General features: G+C 54.2%; 1 protein-coding gene across 1 annotated transcript in view; it reads right to left on the reverse strand.

Annotated features, from left to right (window-relative positions):
* Positions 1 to 27,775, reverse strand: part of CAPN13 (calpain 13) — a 52,649-nt gene that overhangs the window by 18,163 nt on the left and 6,711 nt on the right. Inside the window, exons 2-9 of the mRNA XM_008058519.1 lie at positions 24,257 to 24,329; positions 22,785 to 22,900; positions 16,711 to 16,847; positions 12,071 to 12,245; positions 11,073 to 11,147; positions 6,621 to 6,724; positions 2,997 to 3,071; positions 1,866 to 2,011 (exon numbers count right to left, since the gene is read on the reverse strand). Coding sequence (XP_008056710.1) covers positions 1,866 to 2,011; positions 2,997 to 3,071; positions 6,621 to 6,724; positions 11,073 to 11,147; positions 12,071 to 12,245; positions 16,711 to 16,847; positions 22,785 to 22,900; positions 24,257 to 24,329 — 901 coding nt within the window. The remainder of the gene's footprint in view (positions 1 to 1,865; positions 2,012 to 2,996; positions 3,072 to 6,620; positions 6,725 to 11,072; positions 11,148 to 12,070; positions 12,246 to 16,710; positions 16,848 to 22,784; positions 22,901 to 24,256; positions 24,330 to 27,775) is intronic.

Genomic DNA, 27,775 nt, shown 5'->3' on the forward strand with positions numbered 1-27,775 from the left:
CTCTTCCTCTTAAAAACAGTGAAAATGTCTCTCAAACTGTAAAATCAAGAGTTTTTTTTTTTTTTTTTTAAGAGGTAAGGTCTTGCTCAGTCTGGAGTACAGTGGTGCAATCATGGGTCACTGCAACCTCGACCTTCAGGGCTCAGGTAATCCTCCCACTTCAGCCTCTCAAGTAACAGGTGTGCCCACCGCACCCGGCTAATTTTTAAGTTTTTTTGTAGAGATAGGGTCTTGCTAGGTTGCCCAGACTGGTCTTGAACTCCTGGTCTCAAGTGATCCTCCTGCCTCAGCCTCCCAAATCCTGGGATTATAAGCATGAGGCACTGCACCATCTTAATTTTACAAGAATAAGTGAAATTCCAGAGTCTGCAGGTATGCATGAGCTTATGCATTGATGATACTGGCAGAGTCTTGAAATGGCATCAGTCACCCTGGCGTCTCTGGAGACAGGATGACAGGCAGGGGGCTACAACTCACAGCGTGCTTCCAACCACACATTGCATCCAAGTAGAATGAGAGAGAAACCGATGTGAACACCGTTAGACCCGAATGCATGAGAGAATGAAGGTGAGTCAAGATGGGGTGAATTGCTACACATCAGAAAGTTTGGCTCACACCGGGAGCCCTGAAGGGGAGTGGGGACACAGGGGACCGTCACATCACAGGCTTGCTGTGAGGACAGATGAAGACGGTGTGCTCGAGGGTGCCCACCTGCTTGCAGTGGGCTCTGGATGACTGCCTCTCTTCCACTCTCCCTGTAAGGTCCTAGGAAGGGCCCTACATGCCGGGTTGGTTAGGTCACTGACGTGCCTTTCGCCTGGGAGAGGGCTGGGCCCCAGTCAGGGAGGTAACCCAGAAGGGGGACCGGCGGCCCTGCTCCCAGGGCGACCTGCTCTCAGTGCCCATGTATGGCCTCCTGGCAAGGAGGTGCTTTGACCACCAGCAAGGCACACACCTAAGCCCTGCCAAGCACCCTGGACCTGGGACCCCAAATCCTGGAACCAAATGCTCCCCATCACCGCCTAGCTGCCCCTTGGACAAGTCATTCCATCTACAGCATTAGAGCCTGGAGCTCGAAAAAAAGGATGCCAGCCGATGGATAGCTGCCCAGGGAGGAGTGCATACCTCGGGTTATATGCACACACACACACACACACACACACAACACACACACACACACACACACACGCTGTTACACAGTCTGGTTCAAGGACTTGAACACTCAGGTTCACTGTCACAAGGAGCTGTTTCACCCATCAGTGTCATAAATAGCCAATGGGGTCAGGGGGGGAGAGCGGTGAGGGAGTGGGACCCTTCCAAGGTCATGATCAACGAGATTCATCTCCCCGGAGTGGCACAGACGGGCTCAGAAGCAGCTGCCTGGGACACCTCTGTGGGAAACGCCAGCTGAGACAGGGCAGGGTGGTCCTCTTATGTGTGGGTGGCTCTCTGTGGGCTTAAGAGGCAGCGGGGGGCACTCATTCCACTGTTTGTAGTTGGGGGAGGCTGAGGACAGGCAGCACATTACATTTCCAGGTCCCAGGCTAGTATGGGGCAAAGACAAGGGTTCGGTCTCAGCCCTGACTTGATCCCGGGTCCTTCCACAGCCCACTCCACCCCAGGAGGCGGGAGGAGGTGAGGAGGAGGATGCTGGGACAGCATGGAGGGCTGGGGTCACGTCGGAGGCTCCTGCCGCCCACCAGCATCATTCTCCTTGGAGACGCTGCCCCTTGTGCAACTGACACTTTGGGCTGAAAAACTCCCCTACCTTCAGCTTCAGGCTGGTGGTCAGACTCAAGGGCCAGAGACAGCAGAAGCCGGGGCTGGGCCGGGCTGAAAGCATTCAGGTAGGCATGTTTATCTACCTGTGGCCTGGCCGAGAACCACTTGGTTCTTAAACTCCACCTGGGACCATCTCTCGTGGAGCGTGTTTCCGTGGTCCAGGGTGATGGGGATTTCGCTGCACACGACCAGGGAGGAGAAGTTCTCTTGGAAATCTTGACATGACATCCTGTGAAAAGCAGACACGCATCACTAGACGACTGCTCTGTATCCCCAGGGTAGAGGCCCATCACTTTGGTGTCAGCTAAAGTGACCGAACTCCTATCCTGCCAAACACCAGCATCTGACCTACTCGGCTCCTTCATGACAAGCACCTTGGGGTGTGTTCAGTCCCAACCCTCACGGTGGGGAGGGCAGGACAGAATCAAGTTCTGGGCTCTGCATCACCTGGCAGGAGCTTTGTCACTAACCACGGTGTCCTTGGCCCTGGCCCCAACGGCGAGCCGGTCTGTGGCTGTTGGGCCAACCTCAGTCTCTCTCTACCTTGGCTCCTCCAAGCAGCTGGGTGCTCGCCTGGGACCCTCTGCCAAACTCCTTGCTGAGGTCTTTATCAGAATAGCACGGATCCGGAACCCCCCCCGGGACAAAAGTGGGGTGCTGGGCCATTTTCCTTCCACTTTACATTGGTCCCTCTGATGATTACTCTTCTCCACAAGTGCTACATTTAATTTAAATATGTCATTTGGTAGACCAGATGGCCCTCTGAGAAGTGCTGAGAATGCCTTTAAAACACCAAGTCCTGCATGGCTTCTGGGTGCTGACGCTGGCATCTCACTCATGACTCTAGGACGTGAGTGTCGCTTGGGGACCACAGTGGGGGGACGGGGAGATCCAGGCTCCCAGTAAGATGGCACAGAAGACACAGGCCTGTCGGGGAGGCTGTGGATTTCAAATCCTGGGTGCCGACTTTCCCCTTTACCGTTAAAAAGACCCGGAGAGTTCAACATTTCGTCACTGAAATAACTTTCCCACAAAGTGGGGGCACGCCAGGATTTCCCATGCAAACTTTTTGTGTCTTGGTAGAAAAAATAGAGAAAAAAAAGCTCTGTAGAGCTAACTTGCTTCCTTGTAAAAGTTTAGAGAAGGGGGTGGGACTGAGGGCTGGGGGGCAGCAGGTGAACCCCCAAGCACCATTTTTGGAGCAGGATAAGTACCAGAACTCGCCATCTTTCTTGTCCTCATACAGCTGGCTCTTGCGTGGGTCACGGGTCTCCTGCCACTCCCGAGACCTGTGCGTGGAGACACAAGCTACTGGTGAGACTGCCCTGAGCATTGCATCTCAGCCCTGTGGCCCACCAGGACCCTCCCCAGAGCCCTTGCACCTGGGGCGGGACACATCCCTCTCTGGATGCTGTCCCCGCTGGTCCCTGTCCTGAGTGCGAGGTGGCTGTACTTTCCAGTTTACCCCACATCTCTTCTCGGTCCCTCCTGGTCCTGACGTGCCTGCTCTCTGCTCTCTGAGCCATGGGGACTCCCTCTCTATGCCCGTGGCCAGGCAGTCATCACACATTTGCCAGTTGATGCCCTTCCCAACCCCCTCACAGTCATCGCTTGTTTCTGCCCCTGCTGTGGTCCCCTGGCCTCCCTCGGGGCATCTCACTGGCCTCCCTGACCTCCACCCCACCCACCCACCTGTCCTTTCTCCATGGCTGCCACAGTGACCTTTCTAAAACATGAAGCTGGTGACGTTTTTTCCCTGCTCAACACGCACTCTGGGTTCCCTGTTTCTCAAGGTGAAGTTCAGACGCCTTAAAGGAACCTTGCTGTCTCTCCTGCACCAGCTCCTACCTCCCCACCCACCCGACCCTTGACCTCTACACTCCAGCAACAACGGTGTCTTCATTTCCTGACAAACACCTGCCTCTCCGGCCACCCTTCACCCCGAAGCTCCCCCACCTGGAACGTCCCCCGCATCTTTCCTCCTGAAGGACCCGTGTTTGGCCCCCTATTCCCATTGGTCCATGTCATCTGAGCTCCCCTGGCCACTGTGCTGCTCCTGTCTCAGCAGCTGGGGGGACGACGGCTTGTGCCTGGGTCGCCATCCCTAACCAGACACAGATGCCTTGAAAGCCAGGAGCCTTGGCGGCATCCGTCATCCTGTCTCCCCCAGGCCTGGGCACGTGGCCACACTTGGTGGTCTTTTGCTTGCCTTCCTAATTAATTCACGAATGTGTCCCCTTCATGATGTGCTCTACAGGCAGCCCTGGGGAGACCCCCCGGGGGGGTGCTGGTCCTCTCCCCCCCCCCGGAGAGTAGAGGCCTGTTCAGCTCCCATAGCACAAAAGACCCTTCTCTTCGAGAGGCCGGCATGGGGAGCCGGGGTCCCCTCTGCCAGGACAGCATGGCAGCGACCCCCCTCAGGCTTCCGGCAGTGGGGCTGAGGCAGTCAGATGTGTTATTGTAGAGCAGCAATTTTATAATTAAGCGATAATTACATTTTCTGCAGCGTGTAAGGGAAAATAAATGTAGTGTAAATCAATATGCTATCGATTCATGCAAGTTTGCCTTTAAGTGTGTGCGACTGAAATTTCAATTACGGCCGAGATGAAACCATCCGCCTGGCTCCATCCATCTCCATTCCTAAGAGGCGGGGAAGACATCGACACCTGCATGGAGACAGCGGCTATGCCGGCCCTACTCCTTCCTTCCCGCGGGGCTTCTGGGGGGACGTGGGTGACCCTAGTGCCCAGCAGCATCAAGTGTGGGACCCCACAGAGCAGGGGCTGACGGACCCACCCTCCTGCACACATCATCCCTGTTCAAAAGCCTACATTGGTGAGGCCGGGCATGATGACTCAATGCCTATAATCCCAGCCCTTTGGGATGCTGAGGCAGGAGGATGGCTTGAGTCCAGGGGTTTGGGACCAGCCCGGGCAACAAAGTGAGGCTTCATCTCTACAAAAATAGAAAAATTATGTGGGCGTGGTGGCATACCTGTAGTCCCACCTACTTGGAGACTGAGGTGGAAGGATCGCCTGAGCCCAGGAGGTTGAGGCTGGGTGACGGAGTAAGACCCTGACTCAAAAAACAAAAAAGCTTTCATGAGTGCCTGTGCTTGTAGGATATATCCAATCTTCCCAGCTGGCACTGGCTTCCAGCCCAAGTGCCCACAATTTCTCTCCCGGCTTCCTCCGTCCAGGCAGGCTTGTTGACCCTGAACTGCCTTGCTGGCCCTGTCCCATGGTGGACACATCCCCTCCTACCCAGTCATCTGAAGCCCGCCACCCTCTTTCCCCGCAGGACCAGCTCACCCCCCCACCCTCAAAGTGCTCCCTGGCCACGCCAGCCTTGGGATGCCCTTCCCTGGGCTCTGGCGTCCTTGCCACCACCTTCCACCTTCACTGGCCACCTGACAGTGGGGAGACGGTGCGGCGTCTCCACTGGTGAGCGTGCTGCCTGTGCGCCCACCTTGGGTCCTATCAGTGTCATCATCTTGTCTCTGCTCCTACCCCAACGGGCAACCCCAAATTGGGGTTCCAGCTCATCCCGCCACTGTCTGGGCCATGAGTGGCAGAGACTGGGAAGGAGGAGAACTGAAAAGTCCAGGAGTGTCAAGGGTTTGTGCTGAGAGGCAAAGGGCTCCCCTGGGAAGGGACAGAGAGGAGAGGGAGACAGTGAGGGAAGACCCTGTTCAGGTTGACAAGTTAAGCTTCTGCCAGTTTGTCCCTCAAGTGGCCTCAGCTCCCTGTTCTCAGTGCCTCTGAGGTCACAGCCAGGTGAGTCTGCGGTGGTTCCTCAGTTCCCTTCCTCCTCTCCTCCCTGCCTCCCTCCCTCTACCCCATCCTACACCCATCCCACATCTGCTGGGCGCCCACATATGCCAGGCCCACGGGGGATTGTGCATCCTGCCACAGCCTGGCAGGAGCCAGGTCTGGGCAGCCCTGAGTTGGGCTCTGTGTCCGCCTCCACTCAGCATCCTCGCACTATTGATTTTCACGGTGTGCTGGGCCAGTCGCCCGTGTGTCTGAGTGTAGCATTACCTTTCAGGTCATGTCCCCACCCGCACGCTGCCAGTGACACTGCTGTGGCCGCCAAGTCACCACTTCCCATGGAGCCACACAGGCCCTTAGGGACACCACGGCTGGACCGTGCTGGCTGCCCAGAGGAGCAAGGACCCGGCTGCCACCCCCTGTCCTCTCTGGACCACCCTCTCCGTCACTGACAGCCAGGTCCTGTCCCTCTGGCAGCTGAAAATGCTGCCCAGCTTCCCGGCAAAGCACTGACCACACCACTGGGTCCCCGTGGGACATGCTGGCTGGAGCCTCTGAGACCCACCTAGCTCCATGCCTTCCTGCTATGTGCCAGGCAGGTGCCCAACTGCCCCCAGATAGGAGGTCTTCACCATGCTGATGGCATGACATTTTCAGGATCAGAATCCCACGGGGTCCCTCCGAGGGATGCGGTTCCCTCTTCTCCATCACTCTCTCTTGCCAAGTGGGGGCTTGGCTCCTGCCCTGCTTGCCCCACTTTTACTAATTCTGGGTGTGTGGGCTCCCACTTCTAGCCTGCAGCCTTCTGGAGGTCTTGTCATTGGTATATACCCCACAGCACCCGCCCAACATGGTGCAGTCAGTACAGAGTGTACACAGTCGGTGCCAAGAAGATGCCTGGCGAACAGCATCATGGAAGTGCAAGGGGGACCGACAGACATACATAGGTGTGAACCGGACCGGCCAAAGGCGAGAGCCACAGTGCATAAGACAGCCACAGCCCCAGGGGCAGGCATGCTCTCCACCAGGGCTCCCGTGCGGGGGGAGAGAAGCTTCTGGAAGTCATACCCGTCACTCCAGCGCCCTCTCCATTCGGTGCTGATCCCGCTGTTGCCCGGGCCCCAGGGGTTCCACAGGCAGATGATGTCTTCCCAGCCCTGCCGGGACTGAACCTGCGAGGACAGAAAAGGCAGCGCTGGCACTCTCCGGCAGAGGTCAGCAGGTGTGAACCGGACGCCTTCGCCTCTGAGGACTCATCCTACTTCCGACCTCACTGGGCTGCAGCAGGGAGAATCCGGAAGGAAGAAAATCGATGCCTCTGTGCTGCCGGAGTGAGATGGAGTAGGAAGGGCCCACCCTCCCCTAACAGCCTCCCCTAACAGCCTCCCCTAACACCCTCCCCTAACACACACACACACACACACACACACACACACACACACACACCCACAAGGGCAGGCGGCTTTGTCATCCCAGGGGGGCTGGGTGTGGCCTGGGGCTGGGAGGAGAGGCCTCTCTAAGAAGCATCCCCACCCCAAGACACAGCCCCTCCTCCACCCCCAGAGACTCGTTACTGTGAGCCAGGAGGGTGGAGGCTGATTGAGCAGGCCTGAGGCAGCCTGGAAGAAGAGGGAGCCCAGGCCGGCCCTCCCCACCTGCAGGGCGTGCTGGCCAGACAGCTCTGTCTGAGAGCCCAGTGACCAGCGACCTACAGTGGCCTTAATTTCCTCCCTCCCTCCCTCTCTCCCTCCCTCCTCCACCCTCCTCCCTGCCTCCCACCCCTGAAGCCAGCAGGTGGGACTTGGGGAAGGTAACAATCACACAGCCGCAAGCCCTTGAGCCTCTGTGCGGGGAGCCAGGCGTCTCAGCCTGGGAGAAGAATTAAAACACGATTTAACTGTAGCTGTGATACTGATCTGTGCTAATGTTGTCTGTGGAGACAGAGGCCCAGAGGGTGAGGACAGGGGTGGAATTGTTCAATGATCCTTGGTCAGAGGAGATGGAAAGAATCTCGAACAGGACAGAAGATCACTGCGTGGAAGAGAACCGCGTGTGGGCCAGCACTTAGAGCCAGGTGCTGGCTTACATGTGCCCTGACCTCCCATTCGCAGAGGTAGATGTTTATAGAGTCCCGGCTTGCAGAAGAGGAAACAGCACCAGAGAGGGCAAGCCATCTTCCCAAGACCACAGAGTAAGCGGCAGAATTCCGACCCCAGCCAGAGTCAGTCTCGAAGTCCAGGCTCTTCATCTTGGAACTGGACGTGAATAAAGGCTCATTCTCCGGTGCGGCTGTGACGTTGACCTTGAATGGGACCCTTGAGTCACCTGCCTGAGGCCCTGGGTCACCAACAGGGCACTGTTGCCAAGAAGCAGCACCGCCATGCTAGGGCCTGGACACTGGTGGCTCAGGCTCTTGTCCATGACTGGCCGTGTCTGCCCATTCCTGGCCAGCCCTGCTGAGGGTGGGGCTCTGGCTTCCCATGCCCTCTGGGGGACTCCTAGCATAAACCTTGGCTCCCCCTGCCCCACCCCCGGCACTCTAAGGACTTGCCCACGGGTTATTGCTACTGCCAGCACCTGGCGGAGCTAAGGAGGTAGGGACGTGGGACATGGCCACCTGGTGGCCCAAAGCGCTTAATAAGCTACCCTTAGCGCCCCCACAGAGTCAGGGCTCTGTTGGGCATGGGGGGAGAGGCGGCCTGCGGTTGGAGGGACTGAAACAGGCCTGAATGAGGCAGAAGACCATGCACCCTCCACCAGGGAGTCATCACGGGCGTGGCACGTGGTAACCAATGTCCATTCCATCTGTCTTCCTGTCTGTGCCCCGTTGAGAAGGGCGAACAGAGAAGATACTTCCCTGACAGGCTGCTCGAAACTCAGCATTTGCAGCTCAGAGCTGCCACCTCCTTGCTCTGAAGGGGGTGTCTCTAACCTGGGCCTGGGTGTCCCTCCGTTGTGACAGTAACCTTTTGGTAACCACACGGGCCTTGGCACAGGGGTCACCTTCGAGGCAAGGCCATGGCTCCATGTGAGTGGGGAGTAGGCCACCCACGTACTTCCCTCCCCAGCTGCTGACCACGCTCCTGGCCTGGGTCAGCTCTCAGGAGGGGGCTGCTGGGCAAGAAGGGACCCGGGTGTCTTCCCTGCAATGGTTTCCTTGGGTGTTTCTCTGGAATGTGGGTTCCAGTGGCTGCTCATAATTATGACTCAAAAAGTGGTCACGTGGCTAATGGCACGTGAAGCCAAGCAGTGTTTGTGTCGTTACCACAGGCCTCCCTGGAGCCTTTAAGATGCTAACATGCCCTGTGCAGTGCCAGGAAGGGGACACGGGAGCTGCATTTTCAAATGTACTTGGAAACCCATTTTCACAGCATGTCCTGCTCGAGCTCCTGAGAGCACATTCTAGGAAGCGTCCGCCACACAGCATGGCAGGGCAGGAGGGACCACATGGGACATGCGGTCTTATCACCTGTCTCCACAGTGGAGGGGTCTGTTCTGACCACTCAGTACATTATAAAAGCAACCTCAAGTGTACACTGCGGGGCGCACACGTCTGGGCTGTAGTAGAATCAGCAGGGGCTCACACAGAAGCTGGGCCCACACTTCACCCCCCTCACTCCCCTCCGCCTCCCTGGGTGTTCACACAGCGGCTCACAGCCTGGTGCCTGTCGTCCCCGCACCCAGCCTCAGCAGGGACTCAGGCTGCACAATCATCTGGACCTCTGGGGACACGAGTCTCTTTCCCCGTGTTCAGAGAAGAAGCACAGGCTATCTTGGTGTATAGAAAGGGCCGTGTCCACTACGTCACGGGGGTGCCATGACTCCCTCACCCCTGCCCAGAACAGATAGCATGCATGGGTCCCAGCTCTCTTCCCCACACCCAGAAGCAGAGCCAAGGGTTCATTGGCACAGTCACCCAGGTAGGATGGCCAACCCATCAGAGGCGGCATGCAAGGTGAAACCCATCTGCAATCTGTGGACTGTCTACCTCTGGGGCGGGACAGCTGTGGAACAGTGTCCATATGCTGTGGTATGGGTACTGTCTCCACTGAGAATCCCAGGAAGAGCTTGGGGAGCGAGCTCAGGGGAAGGGAGTCTGGGGCCGCCATGACTGGGCCTTTCCTGGCCCAGGATGCCAGAGCAAGTCCTCCTTTGCTGGAGGGACACATCTTTGATGCCCCTCACATATGTCCTAGGATGGGGGATCAGTATTGCCATCTTCACTGGCCGAGGCAAAAGCATTAATTCACTCATGCAAGCGCACTCACCCACTGACCCGCCCGGCATTTATTAGACTGCGAGACCGTAGACACCCAACGCAGAGGAAGCATTTTGTTGCTGACTTTCCTTGGGGAGTCAGGCAGGAGAGATTGTCCTCATTTTGTGATTGGGACACTCACCAAAATGCGAGGCAGTGAAACAACTGGCCTTAAGTCCGCAGACAGGAGAGACAGAGGGACAAAAAGGCTGACCACCCACAAGAAAGCCATGCAGAGCCTGGCGCTCTGCATTCCTTGGTCCATAAAGACCTCTAGAGACTGGAACTCTGTCCCTTAAAGCTTAGGACATTGCTAGGCCTCGGGTGTTGTGGCAAGCAAAGGGATGAGGGAGCTCTGGCAGGAGCCTCAAAGACCAGGAAGGGCTATCACCGCCAGCCTGCATGACAAGTGTAAATGGGCCCTGAGAACACCTGCTGTCCAGGCCTGCGTTTCTCCTCTCAGGCCTCAGCCTCTGCCTTTGCGGACAGAGGAGGCTGGATCTTGGTCATGTTTTCCAGGCCAAATTGTCCTGCATGCGGTCACCACATGCACTTCCATCCACCCAAGTCGGGTCTTCATCAAGGGGAAAGACCATCCTTCAAAGCCACCCCCTGTCTTCCACAAGAACAGAGATTCATTGGTGCTTGAGGCCAGCTAGACAGGGTATTTCTCAGCCCCCCAAGCCTCGGGGAGGCCACACGATTAGGTTCAGACTAACAGGACTCAAGAGAACACGTTGTATGCCTTCTCCAACACACGCCTCTGGGGATGTAAGTGTCCCCTGGCTGGAACACCAGGTCGTGGAGAAATTGCCGTGGAGTCCCAGGTAGAGGATGGTGGAGCCACCTGCCAGCCCTGAGTCACCAGCTTGCCCAAGTGATACATGAACTTTGTCTTGGCGAGGCCCTGTTTGTTGCAGGATCTTTGTCACAGCCCTTCAGGGTGGACGTAACAAACCCAGCCCCTTTCTGGGCAGAACTTTCCCCTGGAGTCAGTTGAGCAGTGCATTCTGCCTCCTTGGGGGGCTGGTCCTTAAGTCTGGCTAGACACGAGACCTGTCTGAGATCAGCTCAGGGCAGCAAGCTCTCTGGGGGGGAGGGTGGACACAAGGGGCCAGCCCTTCCAGATGACCAGAAGGAGCAGGTCCATCATGGCAGGTGCGCGGTGGGGACAGGGGTGACGTGCCCTCCCTGCAGCTTCATTAGGCTTGCCGGAGGCACACTCTGTGTGGAGGAGTGGGCGTGGGGCGGAGGCACCTTACCTTCTCAGCTGCGGTCACGGTGTAGGCGTGCTGACTCACCAGCCCGCTCGCCAGCAGCATGGCCTTGTCTGTTGGCTGCAAAGCAGAGAAGCAGACCGGCGTTAAACACCCACAGGGTCCTCGAAGAAGGAAAGACACAGTTCCAAAAGCCACCGAGCCACCTGGCATCCCGCACGCAGCAATGGCATGTGGCCTGGAACTCTGTGCTGGAGGGCAGAGTTGGAAAGCCTTCGGGTGCGGAGGCTCCAGGGGTTTCATGCCCCAGGAGACCCCCCCACGAGTGATGGAACCCCATAGAGTCCTGAGCACTAGGGCTGCTTACTCGGCCAGACAGTAGCATCAGGGAGACTAGGTACGTAAGTGTCTGCCGGGGGTCTTTTGTTGGAGATGGGAATCACCTGACCCCACACTGTGAGCCCCTGGGGTTTCATATGCCTGCAGGGTTTCTGGTGGTGTTTTATGTGTGACTCAGAGCCTATGTGACCCAAGGGCAGAGGAAGCATCCTTGTGGGTTGGGAGTCAGATGGCTCAGAACCATTCACATCCTTTGGAGGGTCACCCGGCTCTTCAGCATGGGGCGGTGTCCTTGAGGGCTGCCTCCAGAGCCAGGGAGAACCAGAGGGCCCCAGACTCCTGGTGAGCCAAAGGCAGAATGCAAGGAAACTGACCACAGCCGCAGGAGTTGCCCCCTCTCTGGTAGACGGCACCCCCACCCCGGTCATGCAAGTCACCAAGCAGCAGGAGTCCAGGGTCTGGAGTCACAGCATTGACGCCCTGCTTGGATGCAGGCTGGGTGATGGCGAGCACTTTACATAGCATCCCTGAGCCTGGCTCACGTTCGGAACAGCCAGCACTGCTGTCTCTTCTCAGGGAGGGTACCGTAAGGTCCCATGGGCAGCCCCATTAATACTCACGGTCAGTGCTCATAGCCCCCAGGCTTGACCAACCCAGGCGGGGAAAGGCTCGAGTAGGTGCTGAGGGGCTCCCCGGATACTCACCCCCTGTGGAGTGGTGCAGGCCATCAGGGCCCCCACCCGGGCAGCTGTCTTCACTGCCATCACCAGGTTGGACGGGGAGGAGTGCAGGCTGAGGGAGGTGACCACGCCTCCCGTGAGGTCCACCAGGGAGTCATGGATGTAGCCGTAGTGCAGCTGGGAATAAGAGCCATGCAGCCTGTGGGGGGATGTCAGAGGAACAATTGTGGGGAGGGCGGTTGGATTCTGACCCTGTGCGTATTTCCTGAGCAAGGGATACCCGGTCCACATGGACTCCGGCCACCTGCCTCCTGTCCACTCCCACTGGGCTGGGGCTTGGGCTGGCATCTCCTCCTCCCTCCCCTGGTCTCCCGGGCTTGGACAGCCCCCAGGCGGCAGCATTGTGGAATGCTAGGGGTGCAGGTGCCACGGGCCAGGACTGGTGTCCAAGCTCACCACAAGTGTTGCTGCTCGACCCGGGCACGTTCCTGATGGGGCCGGGCTCCGCGTCACGCTTGGCATGTGACCAGCCCCCATGAACACCAGACATTACTAAGATGTCCGCTCTTCCCATTCAGCTTAGCAATGGCGTGGCGGGCACCACGCTAGGTATATGTTCAAAGGCAAGCAGGACCCCGCTCCTGCCTCCAAGAGCCGGCAGACACACCTGGTGCCAGCAGGGGCCACAGCAGCCTATGCTCCCACTCCCAGAGTCACCCACGTCCCCGCCACCGCTGGGGCCACCACTGACTCTGCTTACAACCCTCGCGCCTGCTCCCCAGGGTACCTCCTCCGAGTCCCCCACTTGCCCATGGGGTTTCTGCTTCTGGTGGGTGGGGTCAGATCCAGGAGGCTCTGTGCTCCCCAGGGGAGAGGGTGCCCTCACAAAGGACGAGATGGAGCCGGGTGCATCTCAAAAACTCAAGTTCCTATCCCTGGGGTGAGCTGGGTCGATCCCTGGGAATCTTGAAGTGCAGCAGAGCCCCCATGGGGCCTGGGGTGAGCCGGATGGCCCCTGTGCTCAGCGGGAGCCATGCTCACGGCTTCCCCTGCTCCCAGCTCCTCCCTGGGACCCAAGCTGTCTGTACCATCCTGGCGGCGGGTAGATGGAGACAGGACACCTTGCAGGGCAGCAGGGCGTCCCTGCAGTGGCTCTTATTCCAGGTATGGGAGATCATATGAGCCAGGGCCAGGCCTCTCCCCCGAGGCTGTCCCCTCCCTGCCCTTGGCCTATCATCTGGAACCAGCGGGTCGACCTGGCCAGCCTGGTGTCCCAGATGCCCCTTCAACTGTCTCCACCTCTGTTGTCCTCTCCTCCTGGAGGCCACCTGGAATCCCTGCAAATTCCCTGCAGCAAATACACGACAAACAGCTAGAACCAGGGGGACATCGGCCCAGTGTGAGGGCCAGGTCGGCTGGAAAGGTTTTTATTAAGAAAGCTGAGGATTCGCCCAGCACAGGGCCGACCCTCAGGAACACCCCTGCAGCAGGTTTATCTCGATGTGTTTTAACACCGTCCATACAGTCCATCGTGCTGCCCTCCTGCTCTCTGACCCCAGGCTGTGACCGACGCCAGACGCGTATCTTCCTGGGGCCCAGTCAGCCATCCACAGAGCCTGTGTGCGCCCGGGGCCCGGGCGCTAGACTCCCTGATGTTCAGTGTGTGTTCTGGCTCTACTCCTCGATGACCAGGGCTTGGTGGAGGGAGCTGGGAGGTCTTCAGGACTGGGCTCTAGAACCCGTTCCCCACCAGTGCCACCTCCAGTTCACTGCAACAGCCCCCCTTCCCGGTGCCATGCCCAGGTGCCTCCTGGGCTTCCAACAGGGCTGTGTCAAAGCCACTCCAGAAAAACCATGGTGGGGATGGTCCCCTCCTCATCCACCGTCTCAGTGTCTGTGGGTGTCATGGGCGGCCTCCCGCCACAGTCTGTTGCAGAGACACCCACAACGGGAGGACTCCATGACACATGGCCGGCACCCCTGCAAGGCATCTTCTGGAACCTTCCCTCCAGTCTACCACAGTGCCCACAGAGCCTGTCCCAGCAGCAGCTGGGTGATTTGACAAGGCGCTGTCTCTCCTCTTTACAGACATGTGCTTTAGGGTCCTGCTGATGCTTTGAGAATACGGCAATTTCGCAGCCCTTCTGCTGATGGAAATAGGAAGGACAGGGAGAGCTGTGTGCTCGCTAGAACGGTCACTGCTCCTTGTTCCCTGGACTGCAAGGCCTCAGAGAACCCTGTCCTCATCCATCCACTTCGGCCTCTTCTGGGGGAATGTCTCTGCCAGCAACGACACAAAGGAGGGAAGGTCTTGGATGCCTGACGGAGTTGGCGGGTGCTGAGAAGTCAGAGGGTCTGTGAGGGAGGGCATGCAGCCTGCCCTGTCCCATCCCTCCATTGCCTGCCCACGTCATGGCCTTGGGGGAAGACAACACCCGAACATGGTGTTCTTTCCCCACATTTGATCAACTTGGCCGACTCATGTCCAGACTCCCCAGCCACAAGGATAATTGGAAGCTTAGCATGGTCACTCAGTGCTGGAGGGAAAGGGACATCCCTCAGGGTGGGCCCCATGCACCAGATGCTGGCTTCCCAGGGGTTGCCTTTCCCGTAGGGCTAGCCACGTCGAGGGACGGTGGGGAAGCACGTGACCAGGGAGGACAGTGTCACCCATCTTGGTCCCAACATGGTGTGATCTCAGGAAAGGCATCTCACTCCTCTGAGCCTCAGTTTTCTCATCTTTCAAAGAAGGAGGTGGGGTTCGATGCTGAGAGAGGACCCTTCAGCTGGGAAATGCCATCATCCCGTTTGACTCCCTCCTGCATTCTACAACTTTCCTCTTTGCCCGGGGAGGGTTAAGTAGCTTTAGGAGTTGCAGGCATGGCTCCTCAGCCAGATGTCTTCCGGCGGTGGAGTGGGGATGCCAGCCATGCCCCTTCCGTTCAAGCAGAATGGTCGTTTCAGGTCATCCGCTCAGGCGATGAGGTCAGAGTGCTTATTTCATACTGCAAGCTTTCTCATTCTCCCAGTGAGCCACCAGGACACCCCTTCACAGAAGGAAAAAAAAAAAAACAGGCCCTAGAGTGACAGGGTCGACTCCGTGCTGGAAGGATAATGGCCAGGTCTGTCTAAGCTGCTTAGATGCGAATTAACCTCCCAGACGCGGGTTGTTCACAGTCTGTCTGCTATCTGGACTTCATTCTCACATGCTAATGAGCGGCCCTTCCTGACCCTGGAAATGAACACAGACTTGGGTTTTTCACAAGTCACCTCGAAAGAAAGAATACACAAAGAGGTCCTGCGGTCTGTCGCAGCTGAGACGGTGACTTCCAGAAGGTCTGGAGTGGGCTGTGGCGTCCTTACCACTCCCTAGGGCCCAGGGCTGGACCAGCAGAGCTTGCCTTCCTGCTAAAGGACCTCCGTGGGCAGGTGACTGGAGACCTTGGTGGATCTGGGTTAATGACCCACACCTGCTATCTCACCTGTGTTTGGAGATGCAACTTGTCCGTCTGTGAACGAGGGGCTGGAATGGATGTCTGGAACCTTTGAACTCAGTGGTTCTCTCTACTCATTTCCTCAAGCGTGTGGTCCTGGATGCTTTTTCCTGCCAGCTATGACTCCGGTTCTGATATGTTTCTCTCTGTCTGCCTGCCCAGCCCCTTCTGAGGGAGGCTGTCCCTTCCCCAGCCCCTGCCCACAGGGCAGCTGCCCGGGCCGCCACCTTTAGAGCCCCTGGCCCCTGGTCATGGTTGATTGGTGCAGTGGGGACCTGACCAAGCATGACAAGTCTGGACTCTGACTCTGGGATCAGGAGGTGGGTGGAGAATCGGGCAGCAGAAGGGAAGGCGCGCGCACACACACACACAAGTGCGCGCGCACACACGGTCCTGAACACACACACATACACACAGTGCTGCACACGTCCACTGGAGCCAACCTGTGAGCATCTGTCCCAGCACCAAGCACAGAGCCCGGCATATGGTTAAATGCTCACTAAACATCTGTTGGACGAAAGGAGTCTAAGTAAAACATGCAAGTCAGGGTGCTCATGCCTGCTCGAGCTTGCCAACACCTCCAGGCCGTCCCCAAGCCATGGCGTTCTGACCATTCGAGAAGGGGCACGTCCCGCCCCACCACCCCCTCCCACAAGAGGCCCCTGGCAGCAGCCATCCCACGCACCCGGCGGCCTGAACCTTCCTCCCACCCCCGTGCTTTTACCCAAATCACTCCCGGTTTGGGGAAACCTCCTCCCACCCAACCTCTCCCCCTCTGAAATTCTACCCATTCTTCCAAGCCTCGCTCTGCAACCCTCCTACCTACAGCCTCGCCTGACTCTGAGGCAGAAGGTCAGGCTTGTCTACATGCTGCTGAACCTGCTCCTGGCACTTGGGCCATGATGTTATATTTCATTTGGGCCTTACCCCAGTCTTGCAATGACGTCACTGTCCATGTGGTCTCTGTCCAGCTCCCGTCCTGCCTGCCCCATGTGCCCTGAGACCCTCCTGATGGCCCAGCACCGCCCCTTGCACACAGATTGTCCCTGGAGCCTGGCAGCAAGGACCACAATGTCCTGAAGGTGCCACTTGCGTCCAGGAGAGTTGCCACGAGCCCCTGGGCAGGTGGGCGGCATTGGAGCCTCGAGCCAACATGCGGGCCATACTCACTTGGCATAGGCCTTCTCCAGCAGGCAGGGCCAGAACTCCTGGGTGTCTTGGTAAGGACGTACAAACAAGTAGTTTCTGCCCACGACGGGCAGGTAGTCATCAATCACCACTTCAACCCACTGGCCGCACTGCCAGAACTGGAAGAGAGCCAAGCACATGCCTCAGCAGAGTGGAGTGGGGAGCGGGGAGGTGCTCTGCCCAAGCCGGGGTTACCCACAGCCACAACGTGGCTTGCACCATGCAGCAAAAAACTCTATCCAGAATGGGCTCCCTGTCTAAGATGCAGGACAGGGACCGGGCTTGTCATCTTCTGGCTATTGCAGAAAATGTTGCAGATCAAGTGAGTAGAGGAAGACACAGTCGAGGGAAGAAAACTTGGGCTCTAGCCTGACTTTGCCACTGCGGTCATTGCTATTACATGATGATGCTCCCCTGTGGCAAGTCCTTTGTGAGCTCCAAGGACATGCACGAGGCTGTCCGGGTTCTTTCTGTGCATAGAATGGCAGGAGGGGAGCCCGTGTTGAATGACAAGTGGAGTTGGGGTCAGGGCTGCCATGAGGGGACAGAGCCTGCCAGGAACTGCTTTAGGGAAGAGGTGGGATTCTAGCAGGTGGCGGGGAGACAGGGAAGCAGAGACGGTGGGCATAGGCCAGCAGGCACAAGGACACGGCCGGCTCTGGAGGGCTGTGCAGTGGCAACCCTACACTGGCCACTCCAGTCCCACCAAGCTGGCCCTGCTGTGAGAGCCACAGAGAGGAGACATGGGCACAGCCACTGCTCGGAGTGCAAATGAGCCAGATGTTCCTCACCCAAAACAGACTGTTTTCATCCTCAACAGTCAACCCCAAATGGCAGAGCCAACCTTTGGTTCTCTGGGCCACCTCCTTGTGTGGGATAAGCGGCAGGCCTTCCAGCTTTGGGTCTGAGTCTCAGCGAGGGCCAGTATCCACCAGGTAGGCCATGTGGAGAGCTGGGCACATGTGAACACTCATCCACACAGCCTTCCCCGCAGCTGGACATCTCAGAGACCAGGTTGTGGCATGCCACTGAGAATGCACTTTCAGGGGGAGATGGAGATGGAGAGAGAGATGTCGGGGGAGACCAAGCAGAGAAGATGTGGGTGCTGCAGTCACTATTGAGTCAGGTTCTGTGGCCGGTTCTGCACAGCTGCGGACCCGGGATGGGATTGCAGTGGGCAAGACGTGTGGGCAGTGTGGTTGAGAGGCAGAAGTCATGTCATTAGAAGGAAGCCCATTGGGCACATCTGAATTACCCAGGAAAGTGAATCCCTGTCCCAGAAGGAGGGAGTGGGGAGAGAATCCGGGTTTTGTGCTTAATTGAAAAGCAGCTTACAGGAGACAGCACCCAGTCGGTAGAACTGAGCTGGAATTCTGGTTTTCCCTCTTATTACCCAAGCACCAGGCTTTGAACAAGACACTTAATTCTCTGTGCCTCAGTTTCCTCATCCTTAAAATGGTGTTAAGAGTAATAACTTTCCCACAGGCTGTGACTGGGATCAGAGGAGACTGTGAATGTGAGGTCACAGTTCTGAGAGAAGAGACTGTTTTTCGAATCATTTCGTTCAGCACCTGAGACAGCGCCGGGCACACATTAGGTTAGAATGAGTACTGGCTGAATGGGCTCCTCTGGCGAGTTCATCTTAGAAGTCACCCTCACCCCGTCGTCTGTCTGTCTTCCCACATCAAGAATGTTGCTCCAGCTTACTCTCCTGACATAGAGGGGACATCAGATAACAATGCTGCTCCCAGAGGGGATGCAGGTGGCCTGGCTAGAGGCCAAAAATGAAGCCACCTACCCGCACTTCCTGGTTCCTGCCTCTGGTTGACCAGGGCTGGAGTTTGTTTCCAAGAACCATTTGCCAACATCTAAGGGCCTGTCAGGGAAACCAAAGCATCTGAGGTGCCCCGGGCTCTGGGTGCCTTCTGGAGCGCTATGCCCAAGCTCACAGGGATGAGATCTGCAGAGGTCAGCACTGCAGCTGCCTCTGGGGAGCTGTGGGCCTTTCTTTACCACCCAGAAGGTAGAGTGTGTCTTGCCTGGGCCCAGAGTTGTCCTAACCATCTAGGCAACTCCCTCAATGCTGGCAGCACTGGGACAGGTCAGGCACTGCCCAATCCAGCACCTGCTAGCTCGCCCCTCAGTATGGTCCCTGGGCCGGCAGCAGTGGCATCACCAGGTGAATGTGAGAGGACCAAGTTCAAAGATTGTTGGACATCAGGAAGCAAAAGCAGGTGAGAGGAGGGGCCAGGAATCATGGAGGGAAACTTAGTTGAGCAGAAGGATGCAGGCCTTCAGACTGAAGGACATCACTGAATTGCAGACAAGATGAACTTTTTTTTTTGAGTTGGAGTCTCACTCCGTCTCTCAGGCTGGAGTGTGGTGGCATGCTCATGGCATCCCCAGCATCAACCTGCTGGGCTCCAGCAATCCTTCTGCTTCAGTCTTCTAAGGAGCCAGAACTACAGGCATGGGCTGTCATGCCCAGCTAATTTGTTTTGAGTTATTCTAGAGACGAGATCTCACCAAGTTGCCTGGGCTGGTCTCAAACCTGCAGATTCAGACAATCCACTCACCTCGACCTCCCAATGTGCTGAGATGATAAGCTGAGTCACCGAGCCCAGTCAAGATGAACTTTTAAAGGGACACATCTGGATGTATTCTAGAGAAATTTCTGAACCTCAAGGAGAGAGAGAGCACCCCTTATAGACTTGCAGTTTGAAAGAACATGTTACACCCACAGTCAAGAGAATAGATTAACATCAGATTTTTCTTCTGCAGCACTGGAAGCTACAAGACAATGGGATAGTGTTGACACACTTTTCAGGAAAAGGAAATCTAAGAATTCTAACCCTAAGCAAAATATCCTTCTTCAGTGAGTGCAAATGAAACCTCTCATGCATTCCATGGAAATCATTCAAGGAACTTCTATCTAACAAATGTTTGGTTAGAACCAAGATCTTAAGAAGAAGTGAACGATAGAAGAGAGAGCAGTGAGTAATGGGCTTTCAGTACATGTCTCATAAGAAACACACACATAACAGAGCAAAAAGGAAAATGATAGGAAGGCAATGAGTGAGACACAACAGGAAATGGAAACCACAGGACACTGGGGTGGCAACTCAGACATTGGGGGAAGAGGAGCTCCAGGCTGGAGTGCTGGACATGCCACAGTGAGACAGTGCACATGCTGGATGCCAGCAGGAATTTGGCAAGACTGTCAGCCATCGGGCACCAAGGAGGGCGGCAGGAGAAGGGGAAAGCCACACTGGCAGAGCCTGCAGGAAGTCCTCTCCAACAGCAGCTGGGGAGAAGCCTCGGCTCACCTCTTTCATGGTGTCACAAGTCAAGCAGACAATATAAGTCAAGGTGAAAGATAATACAACTGCAAGTCAGAAAGCTTGGTTATATAAAGTTCACGGCCATTAGATAAAACACGTTGCTCTTGTGGGTCCAAAAACCATTTACAAAAATGGCCCTGGACTTCACCATGAATAAAACTACTTTAATAATTTCCTCAAATGTAGAGTTTATGCATTATGCTCTCTGACCATAATTTAATAAAATTAAAACTCACCAACCAAAAGATTACCCCCTTGCAGACTTCATCACTGGAAAATTACATAAACGTTAAAGAGACAGCCCTGATATGAAAAAAGAGATCAACACTAAACATATATGACCTTAAAAATTAATAAAAGTAAGATATATTATATCAAAACATATATACAGATAAGCTCTCAGAGGAGCATTTATAGTCTTAAAAGCTTTTATCATTAAAAAGGACTAAGAATATAAAATACAAAAGAACAATACAATTAAGAGAAGTAAAAAAATTAATAAAGACAATTGAAATTAGCTATATAGATAATAAAACCTCAAAAGAAAAAGAATAGAAAGAAGAATGGGAAGTAAAATTTGATTTGTTAAGAAAGGGAACCCAATGTGACAGATTGGTTAGATAAAACAAAGCTGAATTAAGGGGGAAAAAAGGAAAAATAAAAATGTAGCACAGTTGAGAAGGTAGATTTAGGCACAGATTACAAGAGATTAATGAATTATCAGAGAGTCATATGAGCAACACTGTGGCAACATATTTGAAAACACTGAAGAAACAGTTGATTTTCTAATAAAGTACAAATTTCAAGAATTAACTCCAGTAGAAATAAAAGGCCTGAGCAGATCAATAGCTACTGCATACACTGAAAGAGTTAAAGAAATCACATGTGAAAAGGAGACAGACCCAGGTAATTTAACAATGGTGTATTTTACTTTCAAAGAACAAATAATCAATGATTAGCAACCATTATTCAAATGATTTCAAATCAAAGTATATAAAGCTTGATCAGTTCATTTTTTTAAAGCTAGCATAGTGCAAACATGATAAAAATAACATGAGCTATAAACCAATTCTGCCCATGACATGGGTGCAGAAATCCTAACAAAACTGATAGCAACTTGAATCCAGCAGACTAAAAGAATAGCAGACTGGGCGTGGTTGCTCGCGCCTGTGACCCCAGCCTTTTGGGAGGTCGAGGCGGGAGGATCGCTTGAGCCCAGGAGTTCAGGACCAGCCTGGGCAATACAGTGAGACCTCATTTCTACAAAAAACTGAAGAAACTTAGCTGAGTATGGTGGCACACACCTGTAGTCCCAGCTACTTGAGAGGCTGAGGCAGGAGGATCATGTGAGCCCAGGAGTCTGAGACTGGGATAAACTGTGGTCATGACACTGCACTCCAGCCTGGGCAACAGAGTAAGACCCTGACTCAAAAAGGAAAATATAAAACCAAAAAACCCCCGGCAAATCAGGAAAGCACATGATTAAAATCAAGAGAAGGCAGGATTTGGCTTTTGTCTTTCTAATTCAAAATTGTGAGGTGTCAACGAATGTGACCGGGCAAAAGAGCAGAATAAGTTCCACAAGTATTAACCGGAGAGACAAAATTACCGTTATTTGCAGATAACATTATTGGGCAACTAAAACAATCCAGATCCCGCTAAGGGGAAATATGAGAACAATAAAAAGCTGCGGCGAGGTGGCTGGACGCAGCTTCATACATAATCAAGTTGCTTCTCCCGTTTCTAGCAATATCTAGTTAGACATGAATGGGGAAAGAAAATCTCATTTACATTGGCTGCAAAATTGTAAAATATATGAGAGTTAATTTACCAGGGAAGGTACAGCACCAAATGATCACATTTCATTGAGGGGCATAAAACTAGTTCTGGATAAACTGAGAGGTACGCCATGCTTCTGGAAAGGAATCATTAAAATCATAAAAATGAAATCTTTCGAAATTAATCCATAAATGTAGCACCACTGCAATCCGTGTCACAGTGGCTTCTCGTTTTAATTAGACACAATGATTTTAAAATTCTCATGGACGAATACATGTGCAAGAATGACCAAGATCTTTCTGAGAAAAGAGTCATGGAGGAGAAGGCATCCCACCAAGTGTCTCCTTCCTATAAAGCAACCATAATCAAGACAGCACAGAATGGCACAGGGACACAGACAGAGGCTCGGAGCTGGTGACGGGGTCCTTGACCATCAACTGTCTCCTTTTGCTCCTTGTTTCTGCTGCTGCTTTTTCTCATTTATTTACTTATCTATTTGAGTCAGAGTCTCACTCCATCTCCCAGGCTGGAGTGCAGTGGCACGCTCATGGCCACTGCAGCCTCGATCTGCTGGGCTCAGGTGATCCTTCCACCTCAGCCTTCCAAGTAGTTGGAACTACAGGTGCGCACCACCACACCCGGCTAATTTTTTGATTTATTGTAGAGATGAAGTCTGGCCAATTTGCCCAGGCTGGTCTCGAACCCAGGGCTCAGGCAATTCTCTCACCACCCATTTCTTTTTATTTCCATGGAAGCATGTTGACTCATATTTCCTGCATGCCATCAGAGCAGAAGTGCAAGCCCGTTTTGAAGGCAGCCAGGGTAACCAGCACAGAAGTGGCCCTCCATCTCAGACAGCCAGAAAACTCAAGTCCCCCCTCCCTTGTGCCCATGGAAAACCCCGCCTTACAACGAGTATCATGGTGGTGCACATACCCGGAATCGGAAAATGCCTGCGTACTGGTGAGAAAAGCTCTGGTCCATCAGGATCTTCTGCAGGTACCGTGGGTTCTGAGTCAGGGAGCCCAGTGCCGCCAGGAACCAGCAGTCTCCTGTGAGGTGGCAGAAGCCGGGAGAGGCCTGCTGGACACACCTGCGAGCCCCAGTCTGTGATTTCCCAGGTTCTCGTCACCAGAGTCTTGGGGAAGGAGTCCCAGGAGCCACTTCCAAGCAAGATGGAGAAAGGCTGGTGGTGGTTGTGGCGGTAGTGGTCGTGGGGTGGTGGTCATGGCAGCGGTGAGAGTGAGGGTGGTGGGGGAGGAGGGCGGTGGGGCCCACCTAGGGGTGCCAGGGGTGCCCAGAGCTGAAGTTACAGTGAGTTTTGCCACCAACGTCGGTGGCAATGGGGCTCTGTGTAATCGCAGAAAACCGATTTGTGTGTTTCTCTGCTGGTGTTAGCTCAGCCCCTAGGCACGGGGAAGAGGCGGTCCTCCCCTCCTCCCTGGGGGTGTGTGGCCTGAGCTTCTCTTGGGGTGCCCATGTGAGCCCTTGGAGGATGCCCATCCCTCCCTGCATCCTCCTGCCTCTGCCTTCAACACGAGTGGCTCACACCAGTGCTTGGTGCAGAAGCCACAGAGACACCCTCAGAGAGGTCTCTTCTCCAGCCGGGGCCACCCTAAGGGCGGAATCCATGGCTGGGCTAGGCAGGGACTGTCGACTTGGTCCAAGACACAGCAATGCCATCAATGCTTCTCATGGGCAAGCTCCCGTTTGCAAGGCTTACAGCCTGTCCTCCGAAGGGCTGTTGTCTTGCTGTGTCTCCCAACTTGGCCACGGTCCCCTCCCCGGCCAGCCAGGTCTGCTCTTCCACTCCTAGGCTGCTCCCTTCGGGGAGTCTCCTGGCCACACCTAGGACCATCAGGGGCCCTCTCTCAGGCAGACCCTCCTGTGTCCCTGTCATGCTCCCAGGTCTCAGGGGCTTCTTTGCTCTGGGGCTGTCTGTGGGGTGGGAGGGAGGCAGACAGCCCTTAACTGTGTCATGTGACATTAAGCAAATGATTCAACCTCTTGGCTCTTCTATGTTTGTAGGGAGTGAGGAAGATACCCAAGCACCGGGTCACGCTCAGCCCTGCAGAAACTCAAGACGGGTTTACTTCCCTTTCCCGTCTCTCCTTCCTTCCTCTCTTCCAGCACTGAAGCTTCCCCTATTTACTGCAGTGGGGAGGGGGTGCTTCAAGACGGGGCTTGAACAGTCTGTCTACAGTACCCCCGGGGGACCAGCTCTACCCTCCAGAGGAGAAAGAGGTGGGAAGATGGCTTGAGGCCAGGAGCTCAAGATTAGCCTGGTCAACAGATCGACAGCATGTCTCTACAAGCTGAGGCAGGACTCTGGGCAGCCCCCTGTCCAGGGTGTGACCAGGGGCAGCCTGCCTTGTGCAGGGCCGAGGGGGAAGATGTCCAGTTCTTACCTGCGCCGCCTTGTTGGATGTCAAATCTGCTTGCCCCATCCAGGATGAAGTGAGGGAGACCCCTTGATAAATCCTTTAGGAGAGCAGGAGAGAAGTCGTGAGTGTCTTTCATGCTTTCATGTCCCAAGGGTCCTGAGAGGTCTCACTCTTTGTCTTTGAGGGTCAGAGATTAATTCTTTCTTTCTTTTTTTCAAAGCATGATCAAATTTAATTAGAATAGCAGGTTATTCAGGGTATTTCTGCAATGTGCTGTTTTTCCTGGTGTCTTTCATTTATGAGATAAAGGCTCAGTAGTTATAATAATTCTTAAATAAGTGCTTCACGTTTGGGTTAGGAAAGTTTGCAAGTTCTTCAGGCCCTACGGCTATCAGGAAGGCAGGTGTCGAGCGTTCAAGTATAACCCAGACGCGAGCTGTGAGCACAGAGGCGAGAACACAGATGGGGGCCTGGGATCTTGTATTAGTCACTTAGTCCCAACCAGCCCGTGTCTCATCAAGCGGTTACACACCACCAGAGTGAATAGGATACATTTATCAGTGGAGACTTTCATCAACATGATAAAGCCTTACCACTTTTCACAACAAAGCTTTTCTTGTGAAAAGGGATCTCTCAAAAATCAGCACAGGCATTCCAGACTCCAGGTTCAAGTCCAGCCATGGGATCCAGGCTACATGCAACTCAGCCCTGTGCCCACTCCTAGGTCCAAGAGGGCCCCAGACCACTAGTCCCAGGAGCTGCCACTTGGGGCCCGGGCCTCCCTCAAGCTCCAACATACACAGCACCTGTTATTCTAGCAATTTGGGAGGCTGAGGTAGGAGGATTGCTTGAGGCCAGGAGTTCAAGGTTAGACTGGTCAACATATCAACACTTTGTCTTTACCAAAAATAATAATAATAATGAGGAGTGCTGGAGGACTCCCCAGTGCTGCATGACTGGAGAGAATTTGGGGCAGGGTCACGTCAGTAGGTGCGAGGACTGTGAGGTCATGAGCGGGTGCCTGGGCACTCTGGGAGGACACAGAGCCAGGGCCAAGGGCTGGCTCCCATCCCAGCACCCTCCAGACCTGCCCGGGAGCCCACAGGGTTGCCTGTCCCTTCTCCCTGGACAGCTCCTCCTGGTTTCCTGTTGTATACAATTGCACATACTCGGTCGTTGGTCCCGTCTCTTTCCTTTTCACGTCAACAAATAAGCCTCAGAGGGCAGACTGCACAGCGGCAGTGGATCCACTTGTTCAAGAGTGCATGTGTGCAGGATCATACAAGGCCAGTCTCCCAGTGGGGATGCAGATGGAGGGCAAACAAAGGTGTACCCGTCTGCAGACACGGGGGCCCAGCTGTTAACATTGTCTCCCCAGGTCTCCCCTTGCAAATACGGGGGCCTTCTGTGGGCATCACCTCCTCAAACCTCCCCTTGTAAACATGGGAGCCCTCTGTGGGCATCACCTCCCCAGATCTCTCCCTGCAAACATGGATGCTCAGCTGTGGACATGGACTGCCCACTGTAAACACGGGGGCCCAGCTGTGGGCATCATCTCCCCAAATTCCACCCCGATTCCCCACAAGGAACTGCCCCCATCAAACACCAGGGGAGGCACACTTGGGCCTGGGTCCTCCCGGGTGAGGGGAACCTGGGATGGCACCAAGCCTGATGCCTGCCCAGAGCCATGGTGAGCAGAATGTGGGAGTCTCCCAATACCAGTAAGCAGGGAGGGGCTGGGGGCGTGGGCTGTGTGCAGGTCCCATGTGGAGGCAGTTTTAAAGCAGCGTGGGGATCATTAAAAGCCCTTGTCTCCTCTCTCCTATGGAAAAGGGCTGAAGGTCTCCCAGGAGACCTGCTGGCGAGGGCAGGATGCCTGAGACCCCAGCCCACGGGAGCTTAAGGAGAGGCAGAGGTGTGGGGGCTTTTGGACTGAGCACAAGACAGATCAGCTCAGTTTTCTGAACCTTGGCACGGCTCTTCTTTGCTGCTGTTCTGCTAATTTCCCTCCAGGGACTCCAAAGCAGGGGTGAGGCTGTATGGAGAGCCCGTCCAGACAGACCAGGTGTGGGAGCCTGTACTGACCTTTCTCCCCAGATGATCTTGAGCAAATTCCTTCACTCTGCGGGGCCTGACACTCCTTACGTGTCAAATGGGAACAGGGATACAAAATGTAGGGGCAATCGGACGAATCGATGCAATCAAGGCATCAACCCCTTCTGGGGACTGGGGGTTGGGGGCTGGGGCCTTTTCCCTGGGCAGTCTTAGGCAGGCTCCTGTAGCCTCACAAAGAAGGTGAGTCCTCCCAACTACTAAGGAGGAGGGACATGAAGTCTTCAGCACAGCGTCTGACAGAAGACATGTTCGATAAATATTGACTTCCGCCTGAATTATTTGCAAAATTAAAAAGGCTGCACTCAGACAGACCCACAGCCTCAAATGCATTCATTATTAAACAAGATAAAATAAAACCATGAATTAAGCTGTCAACTCATAGATCTTACAGGGGGAAAAAAGACAAAAAAGTCTCACAAAAATAGAAGGAAGAAAGCAATGGAAGGAACAATTAAACATTATAAAAAATACTAGAAAACAGTGAAATTAATAAAGTAGATACATTGTTCTATTTGGGGGAGGGAGTTTACATAGACCTAGACTTTGACAGATATGATAGAAACCCAAATAAAATAAGAAATAAAAATGGGGCTTTAGAAACAGAAAACTATGAGGTAGAATTCTATGCTGATCAATTAAAAAATGCAGATGGTTTTCTGATAAAACTTAACATGGCTAGAAATAACTCAAGTTTGTAAAACATCTCAAAAGACTAATAACCTGGAGATGGCACTTTAAAGTTATCAAGTGATATCTCCCTAATACTCTGCAAAGGCTCACAGGTACCTGTGGTTGTTCTGCTGGGTTCCCTCAAACTTTTAGGGAATAGACAATTGCTATGTCATTTATAGTTTCAGTGTTTTCATTTAAAAAATAACAATTCTGCTACCCTTTAAGAAGCCAACTTAGCTTTGAGGCCCAACCTGAGAGAAAACACACACACACACACACATTGGATTGACATTGACTAGTCTGTTACTATCAGGTAGGGTTGTTACAGAAGTATGGAATGCAAGGATGGTTTCATGTCAGGACATCTAAGAATACAAAATGGCACTTACATGGGCCAAGGAGGAGAAAAATCCTTTTAGTAAATGCTATGAAGGCGTTTGATAAAAACAATAACTTTTTATGATTTATCAAAAGAATAAAAGTTAAAAATAGAAAATAAAAATTGTTGGCTAATTAGGAGCAGAAAGATATATCAATGTGATGGGAATGAAATGGTGATTATTTCAAACCACGAATCAATAGTCAACATCAAGTTTATGGAGAGATGCTGGAGTTGTTTGCATCAAAGGTGGCACAGCAGCTTGGGCAATATAGAGAGACCTCATCTCTACAAAAAAAAAAAAAAAATTAGTTGGGCACAGTGGTGCCCAACTGCAGTTCCAGCCACTCAGGAGGGCTGAGGCAGAAGTATTGTCT

This window comes from Carlito syrichta, unplaced genomic scaffold (genome assembly GCF_000164805.1).
Source record: "Carlito syrichta isolate Samal-C Ts95f unplaced genomic scaffold, Tarsius_syrichta-2.0.1 Scaffold303375, whole genome shotgun sequence".
Taxonomy (NCBI): Eukaryota; Metazoa; Chordata; class Mammalia; order Primates; family Tarsiidae; genus Carlito; species Carlito syrichta.